The sequence below is a fragment of the Atractosteus spatula genome, chromosome 22 (assembly GCF_055471065.1).
Source record: "Atractosteus spatula isolate fAtrSpa1 chromosome 22, fAtrSpa1.hap1, whole genome shotgun sequence".
Lineage (NCBI taxonomy): Eukaryota > Metazoa > Chordata > Actinopteri > Semionotiformes > Lepisosteidae > Atractosteus > Atractosteus spatula.
Genome location: NC_142727.1, coordinates 4061980 through 4086174, shown reverse-complemented (window position 1 = coordinate 4086174; position 24195 = coordinate 4061980). Strand labels below are relative to the sequence as shown.

The 24195-nt window shown below is 52.7% G+C and overlaps 2 protein-coding genes across 2 annotated transcripts; one reads left to right on the top strand and one right to left on the bottom strand.

Moving 5' to 3' along the window:
- Nucleotides 1–1400: 1400 nt before the first annotated feature.
- Nucleotides 1401–3263, bottom strand: cbln20 (cerebellin 20). Its single transcript, XM_088940068.1, has 3 exons — nucleotides 3143–3263; nucleotides 2183–2323; nucleotides 1401–1828 (listed from the first exon to the last, which is right to left on the bottom strand). Exons 1-3 carry the CDS (start codon nucleotides 3249–3251, stop codon nucleotides 1401–1403), a joined length of 678 nt encoding a protein of 225 aa, XP_088796194.1. The 5' UTR covers nucleotides 3252–3263.
- A 4693-nt stretch (nucleotides 3264–7956) lies between these two features.
- tmem25 (transmembrane protein 25) lies at nucleotides 7957–23684 on the top strand. Its single transcript, XM_088939757.1, has 9 exons — nucleotides 7957–8091; nucleotides 9119–9243; nucleotides 9985–10344; nucleotides 14973–15263; nucleotides 16023–16154; nucleotides 17372–17402; nucleotides 18903–19003; nucleotides 20245–20331; nucleotides 22198–23684. The coding sequence occupies exons 2-9, from the start codon at nucleotides 9168–9170 to the stop codon at nucleotides 22269–22271; spliced, it is 1152 nt and encodes a 383-aa protein (XP_088795883.1). The 5' UTR covers nucleotides 7957–8091; nucleotides 9119–9167; the 3' UTR covers nucleotides 22272–23684.
- The last annotated feature ends 511 nt before the right edge of the window (nucleotides 23685–24195 follow it).

Sequence of the window (24195 nt, the reverse complement as noted above, 5' to 3'; positions counted from 1 at the left end):
TGTGTCGGAGCTCCTGGAATAGTGTGTTTGTGGCTGCGTGAGTGAGTTTGTGTGTCGGCCTCAGTGTACGTGTAGGCCAGAAAGGGCCTATATACACGTATGTAGTTAACATGAGTCTGTATGGCCCTGTTCTGCATGGACGCAGGGAATCTTGTGGGCTGTGGGAATATGGAGCACATTACCCATGTAGCTGATAGCCTGGCTTCTTTCAAGAACCAAACTGGATGAGATCCTCCAGTCAGGGCAGGAGGCACTTCTTTACACAAAGGGCGGTGGGAGTGTGGAACAGGCTGCCCAGCCATGGCGATGAAGCCGATATCCAGGTTTCCTTCAAGAAACGGCTGGATAAGACCCTTCAGTCAGGGCAGGAGGCGCTTCTTTGCACCAAGGGCGGTGGGAGCATGGAACAGGCTGCCCAGCCATGGTGATGAAGCCGATATCCAGGTTTCCTTCCAGAAACGGCTGGATAAGACCCTTCAGTCAGGGCAGGAGGCGCTTCTTTGCACCAAGGGCGGTGGGAGTGTGGAGCAAGCTGCCCAGCCATGTTGTCAAAGCAGATACCCTGGGGTCTTTCGAGAAACAGCTGGAGGAGGTTCTCGGATCACCCAACCAATTGAAAGGCCAAATGCCAAGTCTGAGCCATTCTTAGGTTACACTGTGTGCACTGAGAACTGTCTTTGGTTAAGTCTCAGGGCCTGATTCTCGTCACAGAGGGCTATACTGCAACTCCCTGTACAACAGCAAAACCAGAAATACAGTAGCTACACAGTTGTGCTGTCCTGGTCCTGGAGGGACTTTCATTCCACCTCAATCAGGTCAGCTTCGGGTGCTGGTGCTTTAAAAGAGACCTAGAGATCCTGCCGGTACCGCAACCCTCCAGAACCCGAACCAGAACCAGGCCCGGACAGTGACGAGCTGTCAAGAAGTGCAAGAGCAGAGCTCCGGGTGACCTCCGGGACCGACTGTGTTACGACATTACCCACAATTCCGGCTCCCCACGCGAAGGTTGACGTTTCCACATCACCCACAATTCCAGCTCTCCTATAACACCCGATTCTCCGAATCTGGGCTTGAATCTTCCTGGCAGACACCGAAGGGGGGCTTTAAGTGCCCCCGAAATGACAGGTCTGTAGCGCCCAGAAACGCCAGGATCTTTGTGCAGAAGCAGCCTCTTGACGTCGGGAGATCGGTAGACTCTTGGGGGGGGGGGAGAAACGAAGCTAAGGCCACAGCATGTCGCGACAATAAGGTGGACTGAAGTGGGGGGGGGAGGGTCACTGGCAGTGCGGGGCGAGACAGTGAGGAGCAGAACAAGCAGGAGCGCCCGCGAGTGCACTGGCGCCAGTGTGCCAGTAGGGGGCGCTGTGTGTGTGTGTGTGTGGCGGGTGGGGGGGGGGAGTTTAGCTGGTGGGGAAGAGCAGGAAGCCGGAGAAGGTGTTGTAGTGGCTCTGGTCGTCGCACAGGAAGCAGCCGGGCTGCAGGCGCACGGCGACGGTGTCCCCAGCGGCCAGCTTGGCGGCCAGCACCACGGTGGCGCTGTCCTCCTGGTCCTGGTTGTTCTTCTCGCTCAGCGCCGCCAGGGGCTGCCCGTTGCGGGTCAGCGTGGCGCAGGCGGCCAGCAGGGCGTTCGGGGAGCCGGCGTCGCTGTAGACGGTGAGGGCCAGGCTGTAGACGCCGGGCTGGGGCGCGGTGAAGACCCCCGTGCGCGTGCTGTACGCGCCCCCCAGGTTGATGAAGACGCTCTGGTAGACCACCGTCACCTCGTCCCGCTCCGGCCCCAGGCAGCGGCGGGTGTCCGTCAGGGCCACAGAGAAGGCGCTGCGGCTCGCTGCGGGGGGCAGGGGGGGGGGGTCAGTGGGGTGTACTGGACACCGCTGCACACGCGCAAAGGGGCAGAGAGGGACGGACACAGAGAGGTCAAGAGGTCAAGCTGGAGAGACAGAGACTCAGTGAGGGGTCAGTGGGGGTCAGCGAGGGGTCGATGAGGGGTCAGTGGACACAGCTGTAAACCGAGATAGTGTGCAGACACAGAGAGGTCAAGAGGTCAAGCCAGAGAGACGGAGACACAGCGACAGAGAGCCCCAGAGGGGGGGGTCAGTGGGGGATCAGTAGGGTGCAGTGGACACTGCTGCACACTGAGAAAGTGGGCCGACACGGAGGGGTCCGGAGGTCGGGACGGCACCTTTGATGATGTTGAGACTGGCCTGCGCCTGGTCCAGCCCCTTCTTCAGCTCCACCAGCGTCAGGTTGAAGTAGTGCTCCAGGCGCCACATCTGCTTCTCCATCACACAGCAGCCGCAGGAGGCTGCGTCCGTCAGGCAGACTGCGGGCAGACACAGGGCTGAGGGCACCGGCTGCTCCCCGATTCGCACGGTCTCTCTACCTGCCACCTCGGTCCCCCTGTCTTTACTCCCCCCCCCCCCCCGCCCCCGCCCCCGCCATCCTGGTCCCTGCGTCTCACACCTCTCACCTCCTCTCCCCTGCTCCCCGAGTCTCTCTCTCCTCCTCTCTCCTGGTCCCCGAGTCTCTCACCTCCTCTCCCCTGCTCACGGAGTCTCACACCTCCTCCCCTCAGTCCCTAATTCTCTCACCTCCTCTCCTCTGCTCACGGAGTCTCTCACCTCCTCTCCCCTGCTCCCCGAGTCTCTCTCCTCCTCCCCTCAGTCCCTAATTCTCTCTCCTCCTCTCCCCTGGTCCCCGAATCTCTCACACCTCCTCTCCCCTGGTCCCCGAGTCTCTCACCTCCTCTCCCCTGCTCCCCGAATCTCTCACACCTCCTCTCCCCTGCTCCCCGAGTCTCTCACACCTCCTCTCCCCTGCTCCCCGAGTCTTTCACACCTCCTCTCCCCTGCTCCCCGAGTCTCTCACCTCCTCTCCCCTGCTCCCCGAGTCTCTCACCTCCTCTCCCCTGGTCCCCGAGTCTCTCACCTCCTCTCCCCTGCTCAAGGAGTCTCACACCTCCTCTCCCCTGCTCCCCGAGTCTCTCTCCTCCTCTCCCCTGCTCATGGAGTCTCTCACCTCCTCTCCCCTGCTCACGGAGTCTCACACCTCCTCCCCTCAGTCCCTAATTCTCTCTCCTCCTCTTCCCCCTCCAATCCCGAGTCTCTCCTCCTGCCCCTCCTGCCCCCCGCTCCCCTCTCACTGTTCTCCGGAGCGGTCTGCTTGTCCGGGTTGCTGCCCTCGGTGCCGGTGCCAGTCCAAGAGTAGTCCGTCTGCAGCGCCGGGCTGAGCAGGGCGCAGAGGAAGCTCATCAGCAGGGTCCCTGCAACAGCCAGCAGCAACCATCAGCCCAAGGTGCCACCAACTCCCTCCGCGCAGGGGTCAGGGGTCAGAAGCCGCGGCCAGGGGGTCAGAGGTCAGGGGTCAGGGTCAGAGGTCAGGGGACAGTGACACTGGACTGCACTGATGAAGCCATTAGTCCAGTCATTAACGAGCCGCTCGCCCAGGTGAAGACAAACACTAAGACTACGCCAATTGCGGGTCAGGAAACATCATCTGCAGAGAAACTGGGTCGGGAAGGGGGGGCTGGGGTAGCGCTGTAGCCCCCAGAGTCACTCTTGCCTCGGCATCTCTGATCAAGAAACTGCCCCTGCCCACTGCAGAGCTCGAGAATAGTTCCTTCGATAAAGACGTCTCTGCATTGAATTTGACTCTCTACAGTACTTTAACAGCTGGTCATGCGTAAGCCTACAGAAGGCGAGGGCAAAGCATCCTAGTGAAAGGAGGACACAGTGACACACTCAGTGCTGTATCGTAGTGAAAGGAGCACATAGTCACACACTCTCGGCACAGTTTCCTAATGAAAGAAGCACACAGTCACACACTCTGTACATTAGTGTACATCCCAGTGAAAGGAGCACACAGTCACAGTCTCTGTACGGTAGTGTACATCCCAGTGAAAGGAGCACACAGTCAAGTTCTCGGTATAGCATCCCAGTGAAAGGAGCACAGTCACACACTCTGTACAGTATCCTAGTGAAAGAGCACACAGTCACACACTCTGTACAGTATCCCAGTGAAAGGAGCACAGTCACACACTCTGTACAGTATCCCAGTGAAAGGAGAACACAGTCACACTCTCTGTACGGTAGTGTACATCCCAGTGAAAGGAGCACACAGTCAAGTTCTCGGTATAGTATCCCAGTGAATGGAGCACAGTCACACACTCTGTACAGTATCCTAGTGAAAGAGCACACAGTCACACACTCTGTACAGTATCCTAGTGAAAGAGCACACAGTCACACACTCTGTACAGTATCCCAGTGAAAGGAGCACAGTCACACACTCTGTACAGTATCCCAGTGAAAGGAGAACACAGTCACACTCTCTGTACGGTAGTGTACATCCCAGTGAAAGGAGCACACAGTCAAGTTCTCGGTATAGTATCCCAGTGAATGGAGCACAGTCACACACTCAGTACAGTGTTCTAGTGAAAGGTGCACACAGTCACAGTACAGTATCCTAGTAAAAGAGAACACAGTCACACTCTGTACAGTATCCTAGTGAAAGAGCACAGTCACACTGTACAGTATCCTAGTGAAAGAGCACAGTCACACAGTATCCCAGTGAAAGGAGCACACAGTCACACACTCTCGGTACAGTTTCCTAGTGAAAGGAGCACAGCCACACTCTGTACAGTATCCCAGTGAAAGGAGCACAGTCACACACTCTCGGTCCAGTTACCTAGTGACAGGAGCACAGTCACACACTCTCAGTACGGTTTCCTAATGAAAGGAGCACAGTCACACACTCTGTACGGTATCTCAGTGAAAGGAGCACACAGTCACACACTCTGTACAGTTTCCTAGTGAAAGGAGCACAGTCACACTCTCGGTCCAGTTTCCTAGTGAAAGGAGCACAGTCACACACTCTCAGTACGGTTTCCTAGTGAAAGGAGCACAGTCACACACTCTCGGTCCAGTTTCCTAGTGAAAGGAGCACAGTCACACACTCTCGGTCCAGTTTCCTAGTGAAAGGAGCACAGTCACACACTCTCAGTACGGTTTCCTAGTGAAAGGAGCACAGTCACACACTCTCAGTACGGTTTCCTAGTGAAAGAAGCACAGTCACACACTCTCAGTACGGTTTCCTAGTGAAAGGAGCACAGTCACACACTCTCAGTACGGTTTCCTAGTGAAAGGAGCACAGTCACACACTCTCAGTATGGTTTCCTAGTGAAAGGAGCACAGTCACACACTCTCAGTACGGTTTCCTAGTGAAAGGAGCACAGTCACACACTCTCGGTACAGTGTCCCAGTTCCTTACAACCGTGGGCACAGTGACCGTGAACAAGTGATGACAGTGACGAGGAGTGAGCAATGTCTCTCTCCCCCTGTCCCTGTGTCCACACTGTCCCCGACCTCTGACCCCCTGGACACCCCAACACTTCCAATGCATGTCCAGAATGTTTTAGCGTGTATTAACTTTCAGAACAGCTCCTTTCCTCCCTCTAAGTCTCCTTTTTTTGCATCTATGTCCCCGCTGTTGTCGGGTCGTTTGTGCGGGGGGGGGCTGTCTGTGATCCGAGAGCTGTGGTGCACGAACCTGACAGGACTCCATGACCTTTGACCCTTGACCCAATGCAGGAATTATCATCTACCCATAACCAAGCTTGCTAACGAGCATAACAGCAATATAATCCGGACTGGAGTCCGTGCACAGCAGAGACAAACCACCCACATCACAATACCGCTACTGCCACAAGTATTGGCCTCGTTACAACCACTAATGCAATTACTGAGACAAAGAATACATTGTGCTTCCATTCAAATTGCAGGCTTCTTCCTGCGCGTGTTTGTAAGCTCGCAGCAGTTAAAAGGGACACTGGGAATGAAAGCAATGCCAATGGTGGCTGGCTCACCTCTCATTGTGAAGTCGTGCAGTTGCCCGTGGAAATCAGACAGCAGTGTGAGTCTGGCGGTGGTGCAAAGGGAGGCTATATAGTCCCACAATGCCCCACCTGTCACTGTCTCCGGGCTTGTGCATGCCTTTCGCACGGGTGTCTTTGTTATAAGTAGGACAGGTATTAAGTGCTCCTGTCTCCTCCCTTCCCTTGCTAACAATAGGGAAGCTCCACTGTCCTGTGTTATAATAGAGTACTGCTGCCACATCACTGCTGTGTGTGTGACACTGTATCAACAAGCACTTTCTCTGCCTTTAGACAAATGTAAACAAAAATCAGGGCGCTCACGAATGTACTGAAATGGCCTACACACAGGACTAAAACCAGGGGGTACACTTTCAGAAAAGTCCCCGGCGACAGGAGGCCTTTCTGTCCTCCTCGTTTGGTGGCTAAATAAGTGATTGATCTTGTCCACCTGTTTCTTGAAAGAAGCCGGGGTTCGGCAACACGGCTGGGCGGCTTGTTCCACACCCCCACATCCTTTGGTGTAGAGTAGTGCCCCCCCCCCCCCCCCGTCCTGATTGGAGGATCTCATCCTGCTGTTTCTTGCAAGAAGCCAGGTGTGACAAGCTGGCCTTTAGCTCCTCGGTCCTGACTTGTGGATCTTTTAAGTTGTTTACAGATCAGGTCTTTCACACAACCTTTTGTCACTGTGGTGCAGAAAGGCGACGTCTCATCTAAAAAGAAAATCGGTTTTCTTTCTTTGATTTTCTACTGAGTTTTAAACCGCACAATTACTTCTGCTTTACAGCTGTCCTTTTTATAATGCTTTATAAAATAGTTTAATTTTATTTAGTAAAGAGTTCAACTACTCCAATACACATGGAAATTCTTTAAACAAAGATTTCAAGGTTGGAATTGAGAGGACATGGTCGCCCTCTTGTGGCCATCATTGTAAACACTTATCTTAACCAAACACTCCTGTCTATGATCCTACCTTGAGAAGAGGAAGGGTTATTCTTCTTGATGCTACTGCAAACTACACCCGCACTGTCATCTGCAATATCACTGTCACCTGCACTGGGACTGGCATCTGCAATATCACTGTCACCTGCACTTGGACTGTCACCTGCAATATCACTGTCACCTGCACTGGGACTGTCACCTGCACTATCACTGTCACCTGCACTGGGACTGTCACCTGCAATATCACTGTCACGTCTGACTGCTAGGCGGTGAAGCTTTCAAAAGCCGATCCTGAGCACTGAGGGGTCCTGATCCATGACAATAAAATGTGATTAAAGCCCCCGTGGACTACCCTACACCTGTTGTGCCGAAGCACAGTGATCAGTGATCGGGTTCCTCCTATCCTCCGAGTGCTCTGCTGGGAATCGAGCGCCACTGTTTCAGGGACAAGGGCTGTGCTGTTCTGATGATTCAGCTGTGGGATCCAAGTTAGAGAGTAGGATGATCACCGAAATAAGAGGACATAGGAATGGAACCTGGAATGAAACACAGATGATTGAACTCAGGCCCGGTGCTATGGTACAGCCTTGGGGGTTCCAGTCCATGCAGTTTAGACTGCTGCCCTGTAACACGGACACTAAGTGAGGTGGCTCCCCAATTGCACACACACACATGCATGCAATGCATGCTCACGCACACACATGCATGCAACGTATGCTCACGCACACACATGCACACTGGATTCAGACGATGTTTGGCACGAGTGTTCCAGTACTCTGCAGGGGGAGATCTGGGAGCTTGGCGCCTTTGGCCAAGGACACCCCAGAGATGCCCCTGACAGGGGCTGAGCACAACATCTTTGGAGGCGAACCAATTTCTGATTTTTCTTTTCACATCTTGAAGGCACTCTCCAATAGGGAAGATTAATCCAATATGGACAGGACAGGTGGGAGAGGTGTTTTTAGGCAGCCCTGATTTTTCCCTTGAAGGTACTGTACGTACTGTACGTCCTCAATTTTCCCTCTCTTAACACTTGACAAAAGAATTCAGGGAATGTGGGGATCTGTTGCTTCTGTCTGGGGACAGAGCTGTAGCTAACCTGCACTGCAGAGGCGCTTCAGGCCTGAGTAATGGAGCCCTGATTTGAAGGGGGGTTGTGTGTGTGATGGATAGATAAAGCAGGGAAATCCGGCAGACTGACAGATGAAAGCAGCTCCTCTCCTTGAGCTCGTGTGCAGTGCCGAGTGAGCTACAGGAGCGCAGGACGATGTAGAGCTATGGAGGTGCAGGGGTGCTGGGAGAATTTGGGGCTCCAATTTATGCTGCCACAGTCCTCTGCTGACAGTGTGACTGCCTGCGTCACACATTAAACCTGAACACCTGCAGCAGTTTTCGTGAGCATTGTTGCCTGGCTAGAGGATTTAGCCAATGCATGTACTGTTATTTTTGCTTATGTCAGCACACGGTATATAGAGAAAGGTCATGCTTTGTGCAGTTTGCTTGCAATGTGAGCATGCAGGTATGCACCGATCTTGCACGCAGATAGTCTTTGCCTGATATGCATGGACTCTGAGCATAGATCTAAAAATCTATCCATGCACTCACAACATGCAGGTGTATTAGTGAAATACGTGCTCGCCGTTTCCAGCTGACGGCTGAATTTATGTCTCTGTTCTGCTAAGCAACGCATGTGCATCAATCAGGGGATTTCAGCGCGTCAGTAAAATCGACTCAGTTTCACAAGAGCGCTCTGCAGAAGGGACTGAAAAAATACTGCTAACAGCTACCAAAGTAGATTTCTAGGCAGTGGCAGTTTGACACCTGCCTCATACAGTACGTGACCGCTTTCACAGGACTGTTTTTAACAGCTGTGGACCGTGGGAATGAATATTAATTAGCTCGTGCTCTGTCAAAATATTTGGAGGCAGAACCATTTAAGCTGATGTCTGGTTCCTCTTTTGGGCATAGAAATTATTTGAATTATTTTGCTTGGCTGACACTTGTATCCAAACCAACTGACATGCCTACCTATTTACGCAACTGGGCATTTGACGGAAGAAATCCGAGAGAATTGTCGCACTCAGGGGACCAGGGCAGTGATTCAGATGGGATTTGAACCTGCAAGCCTCATGTTTACAATATAAAACCTTGTGCAATGCTCCTGAACTCCAGCCCTCCACATACAGTCCACACGCTGATGGTGGGCCAGGGGTTGCTCTTAGTAAGGCACGTGATTCACAGTCCAGGAGTAACTTGGCAGGTGCGCTGCATGGCTCAACAGTCTTTCTGGTGTCTCTCGCTGTGCTGCAGGTCAGCGTGACTGGACCACATTGGGCCGGGCAGCTCTACAGAACGCACCATGCCGCGCGTGGGCCGGGTCAGGGGGCTGTGGGCTGCACTGGTGCTGTGTTACAGCTGGGCCTCTGTCCGCACAGGTAAGAGTCCCGCAGGAGCTCACAGCGCCACCTGCTGGGAGAGAGAGAGGAAGAGGAGGTTAAGACGGCATTCAACGACCTGTGTGGTGGGAATGGTGATTCCTCAAGCATCACCTGGATGGGATTCTGGGAAACAGGAAGTACCAGCATCCAGGCGATACATTTGCTTACTGTACATGTCTTCTTCCAGTAAAGATGAGACTGGGCCCATGTCTCCTGCATTCTGACCCTGGCCTGGGCCTGTGACTCCTATCCCTCATGAGGTACAGCTGTGTCCTGACCCTGGCCTGGGCCTGTTTCTCCTATTCTTCATGAGGCACAGCTGTGTCCTGACCTTGGCCTGGGCCTGTGTCACCTATCCCTCATGAGGTACAGCTGTGTCCCGACCACGGCCTGGGCCTGTGTCTCCTATCCCTCATGATGCACAGCTGTGTCCTGACCTTGGCCTGGGCCTGTGTCACCTATCCCTCATGAGGTACAGCTGTGTCCCGACCATGGCCTGGGCCTGTGTCTCCTATCCCTCATGATGCACAGCTGTGTCCTGACCCTGGCCTGGGCCTGTGTCTCCTATCCCTCATGATGCACAGCTGTGTCCTGACCCTGGCCTGGGCCTGTGACTCCTATCCCTCATGAGGCACAGCTGTGTCCTGACCCTGGCCTGGGCCTGTGTCTCCTATCCCTCATGATGCACAGCTGTATCCTGACCCTGGCCTGGGCCTGTGTCTCCTTATCCCCCACAAGGCACAGCGGAGCCCATGCCCAGGATTGATGGACAGCAGCACTCGGCAGTCACGCTGCAGGAGAACGCCACGCGCCAGTTCAGCTGCCAGTCGGAGGGCTGGCCCCTCCAGGCCCCGCCTCTGCTCACCTGGTACCTGAATGGCGAGCAGCAGGGGGGCGCGGACAGGACAGGACGGCTGCTGCTCACCTCCTCCTCCTCCTCCCCGCCCCCGCGGGAGGTGGGCGTGTTCAACAGCAGCTCCGCCCACAGCAGCACTTTCACGCTGCGCGCCCGCAAGTCCGACCGCGAGCTGGCCTGTGCCGCCGTCGACCCGCTGGGCCAGGAGAGCTACAACGCCACGGTGCTGCTGAACGTGCAGTGTGAGTCCCTGCGTCCCGGGCCGACACTCGAAAAGGGTCCGAGCAGAGTCCGGCTTCAGGCCGATCTGTGTGTGTGACACCAGTGGGAATCCGGTTCTCCTTGAGTCCAAGAGAGCGGATCATTTAGGTTATTTAATGAAGGAAGTTTGAAGATGAACAAACTGCTGGTTGGATCCTTAACATCTATAAAGTTAGTCCCTCACAGGGACTGTAATGGTGGAAGCCCTGTCTCTGTGCAGTTGAGTTCCTGGAGGAACACGGCGACGCAGGGGCCTCGCTGGAAGAATCTGCTGCTGCTGCAGAATCACCTGCTGTATTACAGCGCCATCTACTGGCAGAGAGAGAGGAAGAGCAGACTGAGGGCCCGCAACAGATACTTCATCCTCAGATCTGAGTGTCAGCGCAGGGCAGGAATATATTACTCAACGGACACAGTCCGCAGGGCTGTAGTATCCTATAGACACAGACCGCAGGGCTGTAGTATCCAACAGACAGTCCGCAGGGCTGTAGTATCCTATAGACACAGACCGCAGGGCTGTAGTATCCTATAGACACAGACCGCAGGGCTGTAGTATCCAACAGACAGTCTGCAGGGCTGTAGTATCCAATAGACACAGTCCTCAGGGCTGTAGTATCCTATAGACACAGTCCGCAGGGCTGTAGTATCCTATAGATACAGTCCGCAGGGCTGTAGTATCCAACAGACAGTCCGCAGGGCTGTAGTATCCTATAGACACAGTCCGCAGGGCTGTAGTATCCAACAGACACAGTCCGCAGGGCTGTAGTATCCTATAGACACAGTCCGCAGGGCTGTAGTATCCAACAGACACAGTCCGCAGGGCTGTAGTATCCAATAGACACAGTCCGCAGGGCTGTAGTATCCTATAGACACAGTCCGCAGGGCTGTAGTATCCTATAGACACAGTCCGCAGGGCTGTAGTATCCTAGAGACACAGTCCGCAGGGCTGTAGTATCCTATAGACACAGTCCGCAGGGCTGTAGTATCCAGCAGACACAGTCCGCAGGGCTGTAGTATCCTATAGACACAGTCCGCAGGGCTGTAGTATCCTATAGACACAGTCCGCAGGGCTGTAGTATCCAACAGACAGTCCACAGGGCTGTAGTATCCTATAGACACAGTCCGCAGGGCTGTAGTATCCTATAGACACAGTCCGCAGGGCTGTAATATCCTATAGACACAGTCCGCAGGGCTGTAGTATCCTAGAGACACAGTCCGCAGGGCTGTAGTATCCTATAGACACAGTCCGCAGGGCTGTAGTATCCAACAGACACAGTCCGCAGGGCTGTAGTATCCTATAGACACAGTCCGCAGGGCTGTAGTATCCTATAGACACAGTCTGCAGGGCTGTAGTATCCAACAGACACAGTCCGCAGGGCTGTAGTATCCTATAGACACAGTCCGCAGGGCTGTAGTATCCAACAGACACAGTCCGCAGGGCTGTAGTATCCTATAGACACAGTCCGCAGGGCTGTAGTATCCTATAGACACAGTCCGCAGGGCTGTAGTATCCAAGAGACAGTCCGCAGGGCTGTAGTATCCAATAGACACAGTCCGCAGGGCTGTAGTATACAACAGACAGTCCACAGGGCTGTAGTATCCTATAGACACAGTCCGCAGGGCTGTAATATCCTATAGATACAGTCCGCAGGGCTGTAGTATCCAACAGACACAGTCCGCAGGGCTGTAGTATCCTATAGACACAGTCCGCAGGGCTGTAGTATCCAACAGACACAGTCCGCAGGGCTGTAGTATCCTATAGACACAGTCCGCAGGGCTGTAGTATCCAAAAGACAGTCCACAGGGCTGTAGTATCCTATAGACACAGTCCGCAGGGCTGTAGTATCCAATAGACACAGTCCGCAGGGCTGTAGTATCCAATAGACACAGTCCGCAGGGCTGTAGTATCCTATAGACACAGTCCGCAGGGCTGTAATATCCTATAGACACAGTCTGCAGGGCTGTAGTATCCAACAGACACAGTCCGCAGGGCTGTAGTATCCTATAGACACAGTCCGCAGGGCTGTAGTATCCAACAGACACAGTCCGCAGGGCTGTAGTATCCTAAAGACACAGTCCGCAGGGCTGTAGTATCCAACAGACACAGTCCGCAGGGCTGTAGTATCCAACAGACACAGTCCGCAGGGCTGTAGTATCCAACAGACACAGTCCGCAGGGCTGTAGTATCCTAGAGACACAGTCCGCAGGGCTGTAGTATCCTAGAGACACAGTCCGCAGGGCTGTAGTATCCTATAGACACAGTCCGCAGGGCTGTAGTATCCAATAGACACAGTCCGCAGGGCTGTAATATCCTATAGATACAGTCCGCAGGGCTGTAGTATCCAACAGACAGTCCGCAGGGCTGTAGTATCCTATAGACACAGTCCGCAGGGCTGTAGTATCCAACAGACACAGTCCGCAGGGCTGTAGTATCCAACAGACACAGTCCGCAGGGCTGTAGTATCCAATAGACACAGTCTGCAGGGCTGTAGTATCCAATAGACACAGTCCGCAGGGCTGTAGTATCCTATAGACACAGTCCGCAGGGCTGTAATATCCTATAGATACAGTCCGCAGGGCTGTAGTATCCAACAGACACAGTCCGCAGGGCTGTAGTATCCTATAGACACAGTCCGCAGGGCTGTAGTATCCAACAGACACAGTCCGCAGGGCTGTAGTATCCTATAGACACAGTCCGCAGGGCTGTAGTATCCAACAGACAGTCCACAGGGCTGTAGTATCCAATAGACACAGTCTGCAGGGCTGTAGTATCCAATAGACACAGTCCGCAGGGCTGTAGTATCCTATAGACACAGTCCGCAGGGCTGTAGTATCCTATAGACACAGTCCGCAGGGCTGTAATATCCTATAGACACAGTCCGCAGGGCTGTAGTATCCAATAGACAGTCTGCAGGGCTGTAGTATCCAATAGACACAGTCCTCAGGGCTGTAGTATCCTATAGACACAGTCTGCAGGGCTGTAGTATCCTATAGACAGTCCTCAGGGCTGTAGTATCCTATAGACACAGTCCGCAGGGCTGTAATATCCTATAGACACAGTCCGCAGGGCTGTAGTATCCAACAGACACAGTCCGCAGGGCTGTAGTATCCTATAGACACAGTCCGCAGGGCTGTAGTATCCAACAGACACAGTCAGCAGGGCTGTAGTATCCTATAGACACAGTCCGCAGGGCTGTAGTATCCTATAGACACAGTCCGCAGGGCTTTAGTATCCTATAGATACAGTCCGCAGGGCTGTAGTATCCTATAGACACAGTCCGCAGGGCTGTAGTATCCAGCAGACAGTCCACAGGGCTGTAGTATCCTATAGACACAGTCCGCAGGGCTGTAATATCCTATAGACACAGTCTGCAGGGCTGTAGTATCCTATAGACACAGTCCGCAGGGCTGTAGTATCCTATAGACACAGTCCGCAGGGCTGTAGTATCCAACAGACACAGTCCGCAGGGCTGTAGTATCCTATAGACACAGTCCGCAGGGCTGTAGTATCCTATAGACAGTCCGCAGGGCTGTAGTATCCAATAGACAGTCTGCAGGGCTGTAGTATCCAACAGACACAGTCCTCAGGGCTGTAGTATCCTATAGACACAGTCCGCAGGGCTGTAGTATCCAATAGACAGTCTGCAGGGCTGTAGTATCCAACAGACACAGTCCACAGGGCTGTAGTATCCAATAGACAGTCTGTAGGGCTGTAGTATCCAACAGACACAGTCTGCAGGGCTGTAGTATCCAGCAGACAGTCCACAGGGCTGTAGTATCCAACAGACACAGTCCTCAGGGCTGTAGTATCCTATAGACACAGTCCGCAGGGCTGTAGTATCCAACAGACACAGTCCACAGGGCTGTAGTATCCTATAGACACAGTCCGAAGGGCTGTAGTATCCTATAGACACAGTCCGCAGGGCTGTAGTATCCAACAGACACAGTCCGCAGGGCTGTAGTATCCAATAGACACAGTCCGCAGGGCTGTAGTATCCTATAGACACAGCTGGACTGCTGGACCACTTCACTGCAATCCAGAGACAAGCAAGCAGACCCCCTTCCCAGGATTCTCATTCCTGGGATTCAGGAAATGTGACCTAAATCCAGCAGTGAAACACAAATCACGGGGCACAAGTCCAAACTGTGGGAAAGTGAGCTTTAAACCGGGAATGGGAGGCACACCTTTGCACAAAGTGTAGTAGGAGTGAGGAGCAAGCTGCTCAGCCATGCTGTCAGTACTCTGACTAAGAATATTGTTCTTGTGCTGTGCGTTGGCAAATTGTGTTAAGTCCCCCTTCAGAGGACAGACTGAACATCTGGGTGAATTGCATGTGGAGTTAATTCCCAGGAATAGCTTCTAGCCAACAAACTCTTCAGTACAACAGAGTTAGCAAGATTTCTGGCAGTATTACAACTATTTATCATGCCAAGACTGTAACCGTTCTTAAAAGAAATTGGTTCTGTTTTCTGAATGATAATGTGACCAGTAGGCTGACAAATGTACATCATGAATGTTCTCTAGATGGCTAGTTCTGGTAGAAACGTGTAGAAATCCCTGAAACAAAGCTTTTTATACTCTCTTTCTCCTGTCTCTTTCTCATCCCAGTCCAGCCTGAGATTGTACAGGTCAATGCTCAGTACACAGAACCTGCTGAGCCTGGGCTCTCCCTGGTCCTGTTCGCCTTGGTTCGCTCCAACCCCCCCGCAACCATCACCTGGGTGGACCAGTCCGGCCAGCTGGTGACCAATACCTCTGACTTCCTCATCCTGGACTCACGCAGCTACCCCTGGCTGACCAATCACACCCTGCGGGTGACTCTCAGCAGCCTATCAGGAAATGTGTCCCTGAGCGCCAACAACAGCCTGGGTGTCTCTCACTCCTCCGTCACCCTCAGAGGTATCACACTAGTCCTCCCCGTCACTTTCCGCAGGCATCACACTCTTTCTTACTCATCACTCTCTCACTCACTCCTTCCTCCTCTGGGGCTCCTTCACAGGCAGCATGCTCTCACCTTCACCACTGTCACTCCCTCCCCCTCTATCACTCTCTCACACTTGCTCTCCATTGCTCTTTCACACCCTTTTCTCTCTCTCTCACTCTCTCACCCCTCCATCAGTCTTACATGAATCCTCACTGTTTCACACTTCCGCTGCTTCTAGTGCTTTCTCACACTCCTCCCTGTCACTCACAAACTGCAGTGCACTCTTCTCTGTGTCACTCCTGCACATCCATTCCCTCGATCACTCTCACAAGCAGTGCACACTTCTCTGTGTCACTCCTGCACATCCATTCCCTCGATCACTCTCACAAGCAGTGCACACTTCTCTGTGTCACTCCTGCACATCCATTCCCTCGATCACTCTCACAAGCAGTGCACACTTCTCTGTGTCACTCCTGCACATCCATTCCTTCGATCACTCTCACAAGCAGTGCACTCTTACCTGTATTACTACCCTCTCTGCACTGTTTCACAGCTCGCCCTGCTCTCACTCTTCTCTTACTCTTTATTCACTCTCTCCCTCCTGCTCTGCCGTCAGGTCTGCTGTCTGATGTGCTCAATAGTGACAGCAGCACAGGGACGTGCGAATGTCACTCCCTTTACACACATTCAGCATCATTCATCTCTGTCTTACTCTCCTGCCGCCTTCTCTGCAGACTTCCTGCAGTCTCATGTGGAGGTGCCAGTACTGGGAATCCTCGCTGGGGGGGCTCTGGGCTTCATCGCCCTCCTCATCCTCAGCCTTCTCCTCCTGTGCGTGGTCTACAAGAACAGGAAGAGGAATGCTGGTAAGAGACCACCTGCTAGAGGGTGGGAGAGAGAGGCAGTGTGGGGGGAGTCTGGAGCTGAGGCACTGGGAGAGAGAGGCAGTGTGGGGGGAGTCTGGAGCTGAGGCACTGGGAGAGAGAGGCAGTGTGGGGGGAGTCTGGAGCTGAGGCACTGGGAGAGAGAGGCAGTGTGGGGGGAGTCTGGAGCTGAGGCACTGGGAGAGAGAGGCGGTGTGGGTGGAGTCTGGAGCTGAGGCACTGGGAGAGAGAGGCAGTGTGGGTGGAGTCTGGAGCTGAGGCACTGGGAGAGAGAGGCAGTGTGGGGGAAGTCTGAAGCTGAGGCACTGGGAGAGAGAGGCAGTGTGGGGGGAGTCTGGAGCTGAGGCACTGGGAGAGAGAGGCAGTGTGGGGGAAGTCTGAAGCTGAGGCACTGGGAGAGAGAGGCAGTGTGGGGGGAGTCTGGAGCTGAGGCACTGGGAGAGAGAGGCAGTGTGGGGGGAGTCTGGAGCTGAGGCACTGGGAGAGAGAGGCAGTGTGGGTGGAGTCTGAAGCTGAGGCACTGGGAGAGAGAGGCGGTGTGGGTGGAGTCTGAAGCTGAGGCACTGGGAGAGAGAGGCGGTGTGGGTGGAGTCTGGAGCTGAGGCACTGGGAGAGAGAGGCAGTGTGGGGGAAGTCTGAAGCTGAGGCACTGGGAGAGAGAGGCAGTGTGGGTGGAGTCTGGAGCTGAGGCACTGGGAGAGAGAGGCAGTGTGGGGGGAGTCTGGAGCTGAGGCACTGGGAGAGAGAGGCGGTGTGGGGGGAGTCTGGAGCTGAGGCACTGGGAGAGAGAGGCGGTGTGGGGGGAGTCTGGAGCTGAGGCACTGGGAGAGAGAGGCAGTGTGGGTGGAGTCTGGAGCTGAGGCACTGGGAGAGAGAGGCAGTGTGGGGGGAGTCTGAAGCTGAGGCACTGGGAGAGAGAGGCAGTGTGGGGGGAGTCTGGAGCTGAGGCAGTAGGGGAGAGAGGCAGTGTGGACTGATGTCCCTTACGAATGTCTGACAAAATAAAAATAAAAATACAGAGGTCTGATCATTCAGGATCACTGAGGGAGCCAGGAAGAGATTGTCATTCCTGTTCCAGAAGGAATAGATATTCAGTTTAACCTGCTCCTTTTGATCAGGGCGTTACTGCCTCGGTCAGACAGATGTGGTCCTGCGTCTGTGAGGCCTCTGACTTGTTCTCTTGTTCACTGTGTCTACAGGGAAGACAGCAGGGGCCTCAGTGCCCCAGAGGTAAGTCACAAACGCCCTGATCTCTAGATATGAAGCCAGACGTTCAGCTGGGATTTAAAGGCGATGCTATCTAGAGTTTGTATGAAGGCAGTTCCATCAGCCATCAGCTTAAAGACCTGCTGCTCACTGTCTTGTACAGCCACTCTCTTAAAAAGATGAGCAGTCTGCAGTCCTGAAAGCATCAGCAAGGCTGTATCCTATCAGTGGTTCAGAAGTATAGGACTGGTGCTGTATCCTATCAGTGGTTCAGAAGTGTAGGACTGGTGCTGTGTCCTATCAGTGACTCAGAAGTGTAGGGCTGGTGCTGTGTCCTATCAGTGGTTCAGAAGTGTAGGACTGGTGCTGTGTCATATCAGTGGTTCAGAAGTGTAGGACTGGTGCTGTGTCCTATCAGTGGTTCAGAAGTGTAGGGCTGGTGCTGTATCCTATCAATGGTTCAGAAGTGTAGGGCTGGTGCTGTATCCTATCAGTGGTTCAGGAGTGTAGGACTGGTGCTGTGCCCTATCAGTGGTTCAGAAGTGAAGGGCTGGTGTTGCATCCTATCAGTGGTTCAGAAGTGTAGGGCTGGTGTTGCATCCTATCAGTGACTCAGAAGTGTAGGACTGGTGCTGTATCCTATCAGTGGTTCAGAAGTGTAGGACTGGTGCTGTATCCTATCAGTGGTTCAGAAGTGTAGGGCTGGTGCTGTGTCCTATCAGTGGTTCAGAAGTGTAGGGCTGGTGTTGTATCCTATCAGTGACTCAGAAGTGTAGGGCTGGTGCTGTATCCTATCAGTGGTTCAGAAGTGTAGGGCTGGTGCTGTATCCTATCAGTGACTCAGAAGTGTAGGGCTGGTGCTGTATCCTATCAGTGGTTCAGAAGTGTAGGGCTGGTGCTGTATCCTATCAGTGACTTAGAAGTGTAGGGCTGGTGTTGCATCCTGTCAGTGACTCAGAAGTGTAGGACTGGTGCTGTGTCCTATCAGTGGTTCAGAAGTGTAGGACTGGTGCTGTGTCCTATCAGTGACTCAGAAGTGTAGGACTGGTGCTGTGTCCTATCAGTGGTTCAGAAGTGTAGGACTGGTGCTGTGTCCTATCAGTGGTTCAGAAGTGTAGGACTGGTGCTATGTCCTATCAGTGACTCAGAAGTGTAGGACTGGTGCTGTATCCTATCAGTGGTTGAGAAGTGTAGGACTGGTGCTGTGTCCTATCAGTGGTTCAGAAGTGTAGGGCTGGTGCTGTGTCCTGTCAGTGGTTCAGAAGTGTAGGACTGGTGCTGTGTCCTATCAGTGGTTGAGAAGTGTAGGACTGGTGCTGTGTCCTATCAGTGGTTCAGAAGTGTAGGGCTGGTGCTGTGTCCTATCAGTGGTTCAGAAGTGTAGGACTGGTGCTGTATCAGTGGCTTTCTGAATCTCTAACAGTCTCTCAGAACACAGAGAAGTGTTCAAGAGTCATTCCATCTTGGCTGCAGTTAAGTGCCGTTGAGATCTCTTGTTGATCTGTGTGCCTCTTGTCCTCTCAGTGAGTCGTCCCGTTTGCGCTTGGATGCTGTCTGTCTGCCTCGAGAGAACATGTCACTGCCCTCCAACCTGCAGCTCAATGACCTGAGTGCCCTGTGCAGAGGTGAGGCTCCCCCTCGACAGCACTGTGCAGGCTGAACCTGCGGCTACTGGCTGCAGTGGTACACTGCACACTCAGACAGGGCACACTGTCACTGTACAACACTGCACACTCAGACACTGCACACTGTCACTGCACACTCAGACAGGCACACTGTCACTGTACAACACTGCACACTCAGACACTGCACACTGTCACCGCACACTCAGACAGGGCAGACTGTAACTGTACAACACTGCACACTCAGACACTGCACACTGTCACTGCACACTCAGACAGGGCAGACTGTCACTGTACAACACTGCACACTCAGACACTGCACACTGTCACTGCACACTCAGACAGGGCAGACTGTAACTGTACAACACTGCACACTCAGACACTGCACACTGTCACTGCACACTCAGACAGGGCAGACTGTCACTGTACAACACTGCACACTCAGACACTGCACACTGTCACCGCACACTCAGACAGGGCAGACTGTAACTGTACAACACTGCACACTCAGACACTGCACACTGTCACTGCACACTCAGACAGGGCAGACTGTAACTGTACAACACTGCACACTCAGACACTGCACACTGTCACTGCACACTCAGACAGGGCAGACTGTAACTGTACAACACTGCACACTCAGACACTGCACACTGTCACTGTACCACACTGCACGCTCCGACAGGGCACACTGTCACTGTACCACACTGCACACTCAGACTCTGCACACTGTCACTGTACAACACTGCACACTCAGACTCTGCACACTGTAACTGTACAACACTGCACACCCCGACACTGCACACTGTAACTGCACAAAACTGCACACTCAGACAGGGCAAACTGTCACTGTACAACACTGCACACTCAGACTCTGCACACTGTAACTGTACAACACTGCACACTCCGAAAGGGCACACTGTTACTGTACAACGCTGCACACTCAGACAGGGCACACTGTCACTGTACAACACTGCACACTCAGACACTGCACACTGTCACTGCACACTCCGACAGGGCACACTGTTACTGTACAACGCTGCACACTCAGACAGGGCACACAGTAACTGCATAACACTGCACACTCCGACTCTGCACACTGTCACTGTACAACACTGCACTCACAGACACTGCACACAGTAACTTTACAACACTGCACACTCAGACAGGGCACACTGGAACTGTACAACACTGTGAAAGCTGTCGTTGTGGGCATCTGCGTGTCTGTTCCCTGATCCGTGCAGGGCAGGAGAGAGACCGACAGAAGAAGGAGGAAGAGGCGGAGAAAGACGGCTCCGAGCAGGATCTCTCCGCTATGTATGCTATCCGAGGTGAGTGTCACGGTGACAGGGCGTTATCCCCAGTTACAGCGCTCGGAGAGGGGCCTCGCGAAAATCACAGCAACAATCGGGGACACCCAAGGTTTGATCCGAGAATCCACGGTGATTACCGAGTCCCTATGAAAGGAAATCCAAGGAACGGAATCCCAATTCAAGGACAAAGAAAATCCGTATCAGGCCGCGCCTGATAGAAACAAGCACTCGTTAATTCCATCAATAACCTGATAAAGAAGGCAAAGCAAAGGAAAAGTAAAGCTCCAAAACGTCATCCTATCAGTCATTCTGCACCAGATAAAAGGATGCCGTTATCGTCTCAAGCTGTTTCAGTCAGGAATCGCAACGCTCCTATTCCTCACTTGCCCAGAGCAGGCTGACTGGATGTAGAAATGCCCTGGATGCATTCAGGAATCGCTGTGTAACAGATGTCAGACCCAGTAGGACCGTGTTCCTGAAGGATCAGTGTGTTGTGGATGGGGTGTAGCGAGTAAAACTGTGTTGTACAGTTCTCATCGTCCCTTAACACTGCGCTTCTTTAAACATTAGTAATGGTGTTCTCCCAAAGAATCAAAGTAGTGTTCACTGGTTTATACTGGTATTTACAATCACCTCTTCCGGTTTTTTTAGAAACAGTGTTACTATTTATCAGCAGCACTTGGTGTGCACTGAAGATCTTCACATCCTAAAGATCTTCCTGCAAGGTGTGGAAGAGCCCGTTTTCTCCTGACGGTGACCACAGGGCAGTGGAGAGGATTCCCCTAGTACTGGTTATTGGCTGAGCAGGAATAGTTGTTTCAGGGCTTTCTCGGCTCCTCCTACTTCCGGGTGCCTGTAGTCTCACAGTGTTGTTGGTGAGGGACATGCCACTCCTCCAATCAGCGTGGAACTGTGAGTGATGGACATGCCTCTTCTCCAATCACTGTAGGGCTGTGGGTGAAAGACTTGTCTCTCTTCCTATCAGCACTGATAGGCTGAGCTGCCTGTGACATGTGGCTGGAAGGTGGGCGGGTCAGAGGAGTCGGGCTACACTTCACTCAGCCCCAAGTGAGGCAGGGGGATTGTAGCTGTGGGCTGAGAAATACTCTAGAAACACACAATTTGCTTTTTCAAATCAAGTGGGCATAACAAAAATAATTGGTGTTTCTTTTTTTTTTTAATAAAGAAGACACAGGGAACTGAACCTGGTACTAAAGAGAGAGAGGGAGTCTTTATTATCCCTGGGGGCAAGTTGTTTTACAGCAGCAGTGTTGGTGTACAGAAAAAAAATGACAGTAACAACAGTGTACAGACATGTTTGCCTAGAAAGTCCAGTGTTAAGTAAGGACATAGCTACAGAACAGAACTTGAATCTGTTGGTTTTGGAGCTGGGGAGTCGGTATCTGTGTTCTGATGGGAGTAGCTGGAAGTTAATAAACAAGGGAGTGTGAGGGATCGTCACAGATGGATGCCGCTTTCATTCAAAACACGTGAAGGGTAGGTAGAGGAGAGGGCTGGGAGATCAGCACCAGTGACCCTCTGACACGTGTCCACAAGGCTGCCCAGTTTATTCTTGCCTCTCGGGTTCAGGTGACCAAACCAGCCGATCAGGGTAATAAAAGGTGGAACAGATTCAAAGAAGAAACAAAATCACTGAATCGTCGACCTTAAGATAGAGCATCGCCACCGGACAGTTTGGGTGGACAGGACTGCATCTACACATCCCCAGAAATTCTTAAGGTGTCGATGCAGGTTGTGCAGGCCTCCTCCCTGCAAGTTTTCTCTCTGCCACCAGCGGCGTCCTACTCTCTCTAAAGGAGGTGGCGCGCACGTGTGGCAGGCCAAGCGGGTTAGCTCTGTGTGTCGGTGTCCGTGTCTCGGCAGGGCTGAACCGGTTCCCGATGATGGGCTACATCTACAAGGCCTCCAGCATGAGCAGCGACGAGATCTGGCTCTGACTGCGGCCTGGACACCGAGGGGTTAAATCCGGCACCAACCCGGGCGGCCATCAACCCGTCCAGCCGCCGGTCAATCAGCAGGGTGAGGCAGGCTGAGCGGGAGCACCCCCGGACGACCCCAAAGACAGGCAGCGGCAGGGCAAAGAGGAGACGTCAACACGCAGACGGTCCAGGGGGCGATGGGAAGCCCCTGTCCCACAGACCACTGCTCCGCAGGTGTGATCGGGATCTTCCAAAGCTCTGGGAATCATGATCTTCACGAGCAGCTGTGTAAAGTGAAGGTTCCGTCATGTACTGTAAACCCTGTTACTTGAGCAGATCTGTCTGTGATCGAGCTGCCCTTCAAAGATCTGTCTGTGATCGAGCTGCCCGTCAAAGATCTGTCTGTGATCGAGCTGCCCGTCAAAGATCTATCTGTGATTGAGCTGCCCGTCAAAGATCTATTTGTGACGGAGCAGCCCGTCAAAGATCTATCTGTGACGGAGCAGCCCGTCAAAGATCTATCTGTGACAGAGCAGCCCGTCAAAGATCTATCTGTGACCGAGCTGCCCGTCAAAGATCTATCTGTGATGGATCAGCCCGTCAAAGATCTATCTGTAACGGAGCAGCCCGTCAAAGATCTATCTGTGACGGAGCAGCCCGTCAAAGATCTATCTGTGATTGAGCAGCCCGTCAAAGATCTATCTGTGACGGAGCAGCCCGTCAAAGATCTATCTGTGACGGAGCAGCCCGTCAAAGATCTATCTGTGATTGAGCAGCCCGTCAAAGATCTATCTGTGACGGAGCAGCCCGTCAAAGATCTATCTGTGACGGAGCAGCCCGTCAAAGATCTGTCTGTGATTGAGCTGCCCGTCAAAGATCTATCTGTGACGGATCAGCCCGTCAAAGATCTATCTGTGACCGAGCAGCCCGTCAAAGATCTATCTGTGACCGAGCTGCCCGTCAAAGATCTATCTGTGATTGAGCAGCCCGTCAAAGATCTGTCTGTGATTGAGCAGCCCGTCAAAGATCTATCTGTAACGGAGCTGCCCGTCAAAGATCTATCTGTGATCGATCAGCCCGTCAAAGACGATGATGATGAATCCTGAGGTGCATGAAAACAGGAAACGCTTTTAATTGTGCAAAATTGGATCTCCGGATCAGCCTTTTGATTTGGAGTAAAAGAGCATCAGAAAATGTTTGGAAGTCCAAAAAGAGAGCAAAACAAGTGCTAGCTGTAATCTTGTTAGGTGTAAAAAAATTAATTCAAAAAGAATTAAATTAGTTAGCTAGCAGTAGGAGGGCTCCTTGGATTAAGTGTAACACAGCTCACTGAGGGAAATCTTGTTATCACAACAAGCTGCTGTAACTCTTACAGTCATGAACCTTCCCCCAAATTAATAAAACAAAGGGGCTTTAATACCACAGTATCCCACATGGCAGAGCTGTGAACCCCCAGTGAAATAAATATGAAAGCATCGTTTCATCTCCCAGAAAGAACCAAACTAATCACACAGACAAGACAAGTCATGTCTCAAATTTAAGTGGACAGAGGTGTAAATTTAGAGCAATACTAAAATTTCTGCTTTGCAATGCCACTAGGATCTTATTCACTGCCCTAGACACCCGGTTCACTAGTTTTCTCTAACCTTGTTGCGTGCAATAATATGGTCTGTACCTCATTTGTCAACGAGACCTCTTTCGTGTTAATTGATTGCGTGGATGGTGCGGTGGTGATTTTCACACTCAGGGTGCCGATACCGTAGCCGGTGGCGTCACACAGCGCTCTGTGGGAAAGGAAAGCTGAGTGGGATGAGCCCCTTGCAGTTCAATAAGACAGGATGACGCTGGGATCATCGGAAAAGTCTTCCAGCCTGTCCGAGAGGAAAGCACTTTGATCTGGTTCAGCGTGACTGCAGACCCTGGTGCAGCCCGGCCTGGTGAA